Source organism: Oryzias latipes, chromosome 9 (genome assembly GCF_053564925.1).
Source record: "Oryzias latipes strain Hd-rR chromosome 9, Olatipes_Hd-rR_3.1".
In the NCBI taxonomy this organism is placed as follows: Eukaryota; Metazoa; Chordata; class Actinopteri; order Beloniformes; family Adrianichthyidae; genus Oryzias; species Oryzias latipes.
Window position 1 is genome coordinate 35,406,414 of NC_136245.1, and position 11,110 is coordinate 35,417,523.

At 52.3% G+C, this 11,110-nt stretch overlaps 1 protein-coding gene across 2 annotated transcripts in view; it reads left to right on the top strand.

The window, feature by feature from the left end:
* Nucleotides 1-10,620, top strand: part of LOC101162578 (small integral membrane protein 22) — a 46,255-nt gene extending 35,635 nt beyond the window's left edge. For both annotated transcript variants that reach the window (XM_023958098.2, XM_078953436.1), the window contains exon 10: nt 9,959-10,620. In XM_023958098.2, coding sequence (XP_023813866.2) covers nt 9,959-10,008 — 50 coding nt within the window. In that variant the 3' untranslated portion in view covers nt 10,009-10,620. The remainder of the gene's footprint in view (nt 1-9,958) is intronic.
* The last annotated feature ends 490 nt before the right edge of the window (nt 10,621-11,110 follow it).

The window sequence follows — 11,110 nt, forward strand, 5'->3', positions numbered from 1 at the left end:
CCAGAACCACCTATTCGCAGGAACGTCCACCAGAACCACCTATTAGCAGGAACGTCCACCAGAACCACCTATTAGCGGGAACGTCCACCAGAACCACCTATCGGCAGGAACGTCCACCAGAACCACCTATTAGCGGGAACGTCCAGCAGAACCACCTATTAGCGGGAACGTCCACCAGAACCACCTATTAGCGGGAACGTCCACCAGAACCACCTATCGGCAGGAACGTCCACCAGAACCACCTATTAGCGGGAACGTCCACCAGAACCACCTATTAGCGGGAACGTCCACCAGAACCACCTATTAGCGGGAACGTCCACCAGAACCACCTATCGGCAGGAACGTCCACCAGAACCACCTATTAGCGGGAACTTCCACCAGAACCACCTATTAGCGGGAACGTCCACCAGAACCACCTATCGGCAGGAACGTCCACCAGAACCACTTATCGGCAGGAACGTCCACCAGAACCACCTATCGGCAGGAACGTCCACCAGAACCAGCAATCGGCAGGAACATCCACCAGAACTACCAATCGGAAGGGAAATCCAGCAGAACCACCAATCGGCCGAAACGTCCACCAGAACCACCTATTAGCAGGAACGTCCACCAGAACCACCTATTAGCAGGAACGTCCACTAGAACCACCAATTAGCGGGAACGTCCACCAGAACCACCTATTCGCAGGAACGTCCACCAGAACCACCTATTAGCAGGAACGTCCACCAGAACCACCTATTAGCGGGAACGTCCACCAGAACCACCTATCGGCAGGAACGTCCACCAGAACCACCTATTAGCGGGAACGTCCAGCAGAACCACCTATTAGCGGGAACGTCCACCAGAAACACCTATTAGCGGGAACGTCCACCAGAACCACCTATCGGCAGGAACGTCCACCAGAACCACCTATTAGCGGGAACGTCCACCAGAACCACCTATTAGCGGGAACGTCCACCAGAACCACCTATTAGCGGGAACGTCCACCAGAACCACCTATTCGCAGGAACGTCCACCAGAACCACCTATTAGCAGGAACGTCCACCAGAACCACCTATTAGCGGGTACGTCCACCAGAACCACCTATCGGCAGGAACGTCCACCAGAACCACCTATTAGCGGGAACGTCCAGCAGAACCACCTATTAGCGGGAACGTCCACCAGAACCACCTATCGGCAGGAACGTCCACCAGAACCACCTATCGGCAGGAACGTCCACCAGAACCACCTATCGGCAGGAACGTCCACCAGAACCACCAATCGGCAGGAACGTCCACCAGAACTACCAATCGGCAGGGAAATCCAGCAGAACCACCAATTGGCCGAAATGTCCACCTGAACCACCTATTAGAAGGAACGTCCAGCAGAACCACCTATTAGCAGGAACGTCCACCAGAACCACCTATTAGCAGGAACGTCCAGCAGAACCACCTATCGGCAGGAACGTCCACCAGAACCACCTATCGGCAGGAACGTCCACCAGAACTACCTATTAGCGGGAACGTCCACCAGAACCACCTATTAGCAGGAACGTCCACCAGAACCACCTATTAGCGGGAACGTCCACCAGAACCACCTATCGGCAGGAACGTCCACCAGAACCACCTATTAGCGGGAACGTCCACCAGAACCACCTATTAGCGGGAACGTCCACCAGAACCACCTATTAGCAGGAACGTCCACCAGAACCACCTATTAGCAGGAACGTCCACCAGAACCACCTATTAGCAGGAACGTCCAGCAGAACCACCTATCGGCAGGAACGTCCACCAGAACTACCAATCGGCAGGAAAATCCAGCAGAACCACCAATCGGCCGAAACGTCCACCAGAACCACCTATTAGAAGGAACGTCCACCAGAACCACCTATTAGCAGGAACGTCCAGCAGAACCACCTATTAGCGGGAACGTCCACCAGAACCACCTATCGGCAGGAACTTCCACCAGAACCACCTATCAGCAGGAACGTCCACCAGAACCACCTATTAGCAGGAACGTCCACCAGAACTACCAATCGGCAGGAAAATCCAGCAGAACCACCAATCGGCCGAAACGTCCACCAGAACCACCTATTAGAAGGAATGGCCAGTGGAACCACCTATTAGCGGTAATGGCCAGCAGAACCACCTATTAGCGGGAATGGCCAGTAGAACCACCTATTAGCGGGAACGTCCACCAGAACCACCTATTAGCAGGAACGTCCACCAAAACTACCAATCGGCAGGAAAATCCAGCAGAACCACCTATTAGCAGTAACGTCCACCAGAACCACCTATCGGCAGGAACGTCCACCAGAACCACCTATTGGCAGGAACGTCCAGCAGAACCACCTATTAGCGGGAACGGCCAGTGGAACCACCTATTAGCGGGAACGGCCAGTAGAACCACCTGTTAGCGGGAACGTCCACCAGAACCACCTATCGGCAGGAACTTCCACCAGAACCACCAATCGGCTGAAACATCCACCAGAACCACCTATTAGAAGGAACGTCCACCAGAACCACCTATTAGCAGGAACGTCCAGCAGAACCACCTATTAGCGGGAACGTCCACCAGAACCACCTATCGGCAGGAACGTCCACCAGAACCACCTATCGGCAGGAACGTCCACCAGAACCACCTATCGGCAGGAACGTCCACCAGAACCACCAATCGGCAGGAACGTCCACCAGAACTACCAATCGGCAGGGAAATCCAGCAGAACCACCAATTGGCCGAAACGTCCACCTGAACCACCTATTAGAAGGAACGTCCAGCAGAACCACCTATTAGCAGGAACGTCCACCAGAACCACCTATTAGCAGGAACGTCCAGCAGAACCACCTATCGGCAGGAACGTCCACCAGAACCACCTATCGGCAGGAACGTCCACCAGAACTACCTATTAGCGGGAACGTCCACCAGAACCACCTATTAGCAGGAACGTCCACCAGAACCACCTATTAGCGGGAACGTCCACCAGAACCACCTATCGGCAGGAACGTCCACCAGAACCACCTATTAGCGGGAACGTCCACCAGAACCACCTATTAGCGGGAACGTCCACCAGAACCACCTATTAGCAGGAACGTCCACCAGAACCACCTATTAGCAGGAACGTCCACCAGAACCACCTATTAGCAGGAACGTCCAGCAGAACCACCTATCGGCAGGAACGTCCACCAGAACTACCAATCGGCAGGAACGTCCACCAGAACCACCTATTAGCGGGAACGTCCACCAGAACCACCTATTAGCGGGAACGTCCACCAGAACCACCTATTAGCAGGAACGTCCACCAGAACCACCTATTAGCAGGAACGTCCACCAGAACCACCTATTAGCAGGAACGTCCAGCAGAACCACCTATCGGCAGGAACGTCCACCAGAACTACCAATCGGCAGGAAAATCCAGCAGAACCACCAATCGGCCGAAACGTCCACCAGAACCACCTATTAGAAGGAACGTCCACCAGAACCACCTATTAGCAGGAACGTCCAGCAGAACCACCTATTAGCGGGAACGTCCACCAGAACCACCTATCGGCAGGAACTTCCACCAGAACCACCTATCAGCAGGAACGTCCACCAGAACCACCTATTAGCAGGAACGTCCACCAGAACTACCAATCGGCAGGAAAATCCAGCAGAACCACCAATCGGCCGAAACGTCCACCAGAACCACCTATTAGAAGGAATGGCCAGTGGAACCACCTATTAGCGGTAATGGCCAGCAGAACCACCTATTAGCGGGAATGGCCAGTAGAACCACCTATTAGCGGGAACGTCCACCAGAACCACCTATTAGCAGGAACGTCCACCAGAACTACCAATCGGCAGGAAAATCCAGCAGAACCACCTATTAGCAGTAACGTCCACCAGAACCACCTATCGGCAGGAACGTCCACCAGAACCACCTATTGGCAGGAACGTCCAGCAGAACCACCTATTAGCGGGAACGGCCAGTGGAACCACCTATTAGCGGGAACGGCCAGTAGAACCACCTGTTAGCGGGAACGTCCACCAGAACCACCTATCGGCAGGAACTTCCACCAGAACCACCAATCGGCTGAAACATCCACCAGAACCACCTATTAGAAGGAACGTCCACCAGAACCACCTATTAGCAGGAACGTCCAGCAGAACCACCTATTAGCGGGAACGTCCACCAGAACCACCTATCGGCAGGAACGTCCACCAGAACCACCTATTAGCAAGAACGTCCACCAGAACTACCAATCGGCAGGAAAATCCAGCAGAACCACCAATCGGCCGAAACGTCCACCAGAACCACCTATTAGAAGGAATGGCCAGTAGAACCACCTATTAGCGGGAATGGCCAGCAGAACCACCTATTAGCGGGAATGGCCAGTAGAACCACCTATTAGCGGGAACGTCCACCAGAACCACCTATTAGCAGGAACGTCCACCAGAACTACCAATCGGCAGGAAAATCCAGCAGAACCACCAATTGGCCGAAACGTCCACCAGAACCACCTATTAGCAGGAACGTCCACCAGAACTACCAATCGGCAGGAAAATCCAGCAGAACCGCCTATTAGCAGTAACGTCCACCAGAACCACCTATCGGCAGGAACGTCCACCAGAACCACCTATTAGCAGGAACGTCCACCAGAACTACCAATCGGCAGGAAAATCCAGCAGAACCACCAATCGGCCGAAACGTCCACCAGAACCACCTATTGGAAGGAATGGCCAGTGGAACCACCTATTAGCGGGAATGGCCAGCAGAACCACCTATTAGCGGGAATGGCCAGTAGAACCACCTATTAGCGGGAACGTCCACCAGAACCACCTATTAGCAGGAACGTCCACCAGAACTACCAATCGGCAGGAAAATCCAGCAGAACCACCTATTAGCAGTAACGTCCACCAGAACCACCTATCGGCAGGAACGTCCACCAGAACCACCTATTGGCAGGAACGTCCAGCAGAACCACCTATTAGCGGGAATGGCCAGTGGAACCACCTATTAGCGGGAATGGCCAGTAGAACCACCTGTTAGCGGGAACGTCCACCAGAACCACCTATCGGCAGGAACTTCCACCAGAACCACCAATCGGCCGAAACGTCCACCAGAACCACCTATTAGAAGGAACGTCCACCAGAACCACCTATTAGCAGGAACGTCCAGCAGAACCACCTATTAGCGGGAACGTCCACCAGAACCACCTATCGGCAGGAACGTCCACCAGAACCACCTATTAGCAGGAACGTCCACCAGAACTACCAATCGGCAGGAAAATCCAGCAGAACCACCAATCGGCAGAAACGTCCACCAGAACCACCTATTAGAAGGAATGGCCAGTAGAACCACCTATTAGCGGGAATGGCCAGCAGAACCACCTATTAGCGGGAATGGCCAGTAGAACCACCTATTAGCGGGAACGTCCACCAGAACCACCTATTAGCAGGAACGTCCACCAGAACTACCAATCGGCAGGAAAATCCAGCAGAACCACCAATTGGCCGAAACGTCCACCAGAACCACCTATTAGCAGGAACGTCCACCAGAACTACCAATCGGCAGGAAAATCCAGCAGAACCACCTATTAGCAGTAACGTCCACCAGAACCACCTATTAGAAGGAATGGCCAGTGGAACCACCTATTAGCGGGAATGGCCAGCAGAACCACCTATTAGCGGGAATGGCCAGTAGAACCACCTATTAGCGGGAACGTCCACCAGAACCACCTATTAGCAGGAACGTCCACCAGAACTACCAATCGGCAGGAAAATCCAGCAGAACCACCTATTAGCAGTAACGTCCACCAGAACCACCTATCGGCAGGAACGTCCACCAGAACCACCTATTAGAAGGAATGGCCAGTAGAACCACCTATTAGCGGGAATGGCCAGCAGAACCACCTATTAGCGGGAATGGCCAGTAGAACCACCTATTAGCGGGAACGTCCACCAGAACCACCTATTAGCAGGAACGTCCACCAGAACTACCAATCGGCAGGAAAATCCAGCAGAACCACCAATTGGCCGAAACGTCCACCAGAACCACCTATTAGCAGGAACGTCCACCAGAACTACCAATCGGCAGGAAAATCCAGCAGAACCACCTATTAGCAGTAACGTCCACCAGAACCACCTATTAGAAGGAATGGCCAGTGGAACCACCTATTAGCGGGAATGGCCAGCAGAACCACCTATTAGCGGGAATGGCCAGTAGAACCACCTATTAGCGGGAACGTCCACCAGAACCACCTATTAGCAGGAACGTCCACCAGAACTACCAATCGGCAGGAAAATCCAGCAGAACCACCTATTAGCAGTAACGTCCACCAGAACCACCTATCGGCAGGAACGTCCACCAGAACCACCTATTGGCAGGAACGTCCAGCAGAACCACCTATTAGCGGGAATGGCCAGTGGAACCACCTATCAGCAGGAACGTCCACCAGAACCACCTATTAGCAGGAACGTCCACCAGAACTACCAATCGGCAGGAAAATCCAGCAGAACCACCAATCGGCCGAAACGTCCACCAGAACCACCTATTAGAAGGAATGGCCAGTGGAACCACCTATTAGCGGTCATGGCCAGCAGAACCACCTATTAGCGGGAATGGCCAGTAGAACCACCTATTAGCGGGAACGTCCACCAGAACCACCTATTAGCAGGAACGTCCACCAGAACTACCAATCGGCAGGAAAATCCAGCAGAACCACCTATTAGCAGTAACGTCCACCAGAACCACCTATCGGCAGGAACGTCCACCAGAACCACCTATTGGCAGGAACGTCCAGCAGAACCACCTATTAGCGGGAACGGCCAGTGGAACCACCTATTAGCGGGAACGGCCAGTAGAACCACCTGTTAGCGGGAACGTCCACCAGAACCACCTATCGGCAGGAACTTCCACCAGAACCACCAATCGGCTGAAACATCCACCAGAACCACCTATTAGAAGGAACGTCCACCAGAACCACCTATTAGCAGGAACGTCCAGCAGAACCACCTATTAGCGGGAACGTCCACCAGAACCACCTATCGGCAGGAACGTCCACCAGAACCACCTATTAGCAGGAACGTCCACCAGAACTACCAATCGGCAGGAAAATCCAGCAGAACCACCAATCGGCCGAAACGTCCACCAGAACCACCTATTAGAAGGAATGGCCAGTAGAACCACCTATTAGCGGGAATGGCCAGCAGAACCACCTATTAGCGGGAATGGCCAGTAGAACCACCTATTAGCGGGAACGTCCACCAGAACCACCTATTAGCAGGAACGTCCACCAGAACTACCAATCGGCAGGAAAATCCAGCAGAACCACCAATTGGCCGAAACGTCCACCAGAACCACCTATTAGCAGGAACGTCCACCAGAACTACCAATCGGCAGGAAAATCCAGCAGAACCGCCTATTAGCAGTAACGTCCACCAGAACCACCTATCGGCAGGAACGTCCACCAGAACCACCTATTAGCAGGAACGTCCACCAGAACTACCAATCGGCAGGAAAATCCAGCAGAACCACCAATCGGCCGAAACGTCCACCAGAACCACCTATTAGAAGGAATGGCCAGTGGAACCACCTATTAGCGGGAATGGCCAGCAGAACCACCTATTAGCGGGAATGGCCAGTAGAACCACCTATTAGCGGGAACGTCCACCAGAACCACCTATTAGCAGGAACGTCCACCAGAACTACCAATCGGCAGGAAAATGCAGCAGAACCACCTATTAGCAGTAACGTCCACCAGAACCACCTATCGGCAGGAACGTCCACCAGAACCACCTATTGGCAGGAACGTCCAGCAGAACCACCTATTAGCGGGAATGGCCAGTGGAACCACCTATTAGCGGGAATGGCCAGTAGAACCACCTGTTAGCGGGAACGTCCACCAGAACCACCTATCGGCAGGAACTTCCACCAGAACCACCAATCGGCCGAAACGTCCACCAGAACCACCTATTAGAAGGAACGTCCACCAGAACCACCTATTAGCAGGAACGTCCAGCAGAACCACCTATTAGCGGGAACGTCCACCAGAACCACCTATCGGCAGGAACGTCCACCAGAACCACCTATTAGCAGGAACGTCCACCAGAACTACCAATCGGCAGGAAAATCCAGCAGAACCACCAATCGGCAGAAACGTCCACCAGAACCACCTATTAGAAGGAATGGCCAGTAGAACCACCTATTAGCGGGAATGGCCAGCAGAACCACCTATTAGCGGGAATGGCCAGTAGAACCACCTATTAGCGGGAACGTCCACCAGAACCACCTATTAGCAGGAACGTCCACCAGAACTACCAATCGGCAGGAAAATCCAGCAGAACCACCAATTGGCCGAAACGTCCACCAGAACCACCTATTAGCAGGAACGTCCACCAGAACTACCAATCGGCAGGAAAATCCAGCAGAACCACCTATTAGCAGTAATGTCCACCAGAACCACCTATTAGAAGGAATGGCCAGTGGAACCACCTATTAGCGGGAATGGCCAGCAGAACCACCTATTAGCGGGAATGGCCAGTAGAACCACCTATTAGCGGGAACGTCCACCAGAACCACCTATTAGCAGGAACGTCCACCAGAACTACCAATCGGCAGGAAAATCCAGCAGAACCACCTATTAGCAGTAACGTCCACCAGAACCACCTATCGGCAGGAACGTCCACCAGAACCACCTATTGGCAGGAACGTCCAGCAGAACCACCTATTAGCGGGAATGGCCAGTGGAACCACCTATTAGCGGGAATGGCCAGTAGAACCACCTGTTAGCGGGAACGTCCACCAGAACCACCTATCGGCAGGAACTTCCACCAGAACCACCAATCGGCCGAAACGTCCACCAGAACCACCTATTAGAAGGAACGTCCACCAGAACCACCTATTAGCAGGAACGTCCAGCAGAACCACCTATTAGCGGGAACGTCCACCAGAACCACCTATCGGCAGGAACGTCCACCAGAACCACCTCTTAGCAGGAACGTCCACCAGAACTACCAATCGGCAGGAAAATCCAGCAGAACCACCAATCGGCAGAAACGTCCACCAGAACCACCTATTAGAAGGAATGGCCAGTAGAACCACCTATTAGCGGGAATGGCCAGCAGAACCACCTATTAGCGGGAATGGCCAGTAGAACCACCTATTAGCGGGAACGTCCACCAGAACCACCTATTAGCAGGAACGTCCACCAGAACTACCAATCGGCAGGAAAATCCAGCAGAACCACCAATTGGCCGAAACGTCCACCAGAACCACCTATTAGCAGGAACGTCCACCAGAACTACCAATCGGCAGGAAAATCCAGCAGAACCACCTATTAGCAGTAACGTCCACCAGAACCACCTATCGGCAGGAATGTCCACCAGAACCACCTATTGGCAGGAACGTCCAGCAGAACCACCTATTAGCGGGAACGGCCAGTAGAACCACCTGTTAGCGGGAACGTCCACCAGAACCACCTATCAGCAGGAACTTCCACCAGAACCACCTATTAGCGGGAATGGCCAGTAGAACCACCTGTTAGCAGGAACTTCCACCAGAACCACCAATCGGCAGGAAAGTCCACCAGAACCACCTATTAGCAGGAACGTCCACCAGAACCACCTATCGGCAGGAATGTCCAGCAGAACCACCTATTAGCGGGAACGGCCAGTGGAAACACCTACTGGCGGGAATGGCCAGTGGAACCACCTGTCAGGAGGAACGTCTAGCAGAACCACCCATCGGCAGGAACGTCCAGCAGAACCACCTATTAGCGGGAATGGCCAGTGGAACCACCTGTCAGGAGGAACGTCCAGCAGAACCACCTATCGGCAGGAACGGCAAGAATCAGCTGGAGATCCGTCTCCAGGCTGTTCTAGCTTCAGACGACATCTTAATCACCAGCATCAAAGCTAGAACATGTCAAAAATCTGGGAGTTGTTTTCAAATTCTTTAGAAGAACAACAGCAAATTTGACGGAACCTTTTTGTCCCTCATCAGACACCATCCCCTGCTCCACCACCAAGGTCTCCTTCTCCTGTCGGCTGTGAGGAGGATGAAGATGAAGGCTGAACAACACGGCATCAGAATGTTTGACGTCTTCTGCTGTGACAAACCTGCTTACAACGACGACCCGTGTTCTAGAGCATTCTAGATCTGGCAACTTGACGTTCTCACACCAGATTGGGACGTCGTACTTCACTAGAACCTCCAGGCTTGTGTTGGGGATCCAACAAGCCTTTGCCAAAGACACAAAGAATCCGGTTTCAGATGCAGACGGCGCCACCTTCAGTCAGTGAGGCATTATCACGCTCTGATCTCTGACATCCCACTGGATCTCCACCTGCTGATAAAAGCGACCACCCGTGTAAAACCGCTGATAACACGCATCTGATTTGACCAGAACTCACCGCAGTCATCACGATGAAGAAAAACAGCAGCAACACCAATCCGTCGGAACCAGACGTCATTTTCAGGGTTAATATGAGGTAAAAAGCTCCTGTACTGCAACCAGCCTCTGGTGGTGGATGGAGGAACTGCAACGTCTGGTTCTTTCTGGTTAGGGTTAAACAGAAGGGGGCGGGGCTACAGCTTCAATTTAGAGTTCTTTAATCTGAAACATGATGGTTTGAACATTAAAAGCACCTTTGAAACCATAAAAACCCACTTTCTTTACTGAACTCATCTTTATCTCTCTGCGTGTTCAACTAAACAGTAGGGCACATTCAGAAAACATTATTTTAAAAACAGTTTTCCCCCTCGAGGCAACAAGCAGCAGAAAAAAACATTTTCATATGGTCTGTCTTGTTTGGGTGGTTAATGGGTTCAATGTTGCATAAATGCGGTTTGAACTGACCTCTATGGTGAAGTCAATGATGAGCCTCGGCTTCATGAAAATATTCATCACATCCAGATGTGAATAAAACCTGCTGTTGCCATGGAAACATACCCAAGTATAGCATGTGACCAAACCTAAAAAAGGTTAAAAAGTGGTTCGTCTCTGCAGAGGCTTCATGCAGCACTAAATGTTTGTTTAAACTTTGTGTTCCTGTAATAAACGTCATATTTGAAATAACAGCTTTCCTTCTAAATGAAATGACACTTGATTTACAGCAAAGTTTTAGGAAGTACCTTATCCAGTTTCCTCTCACT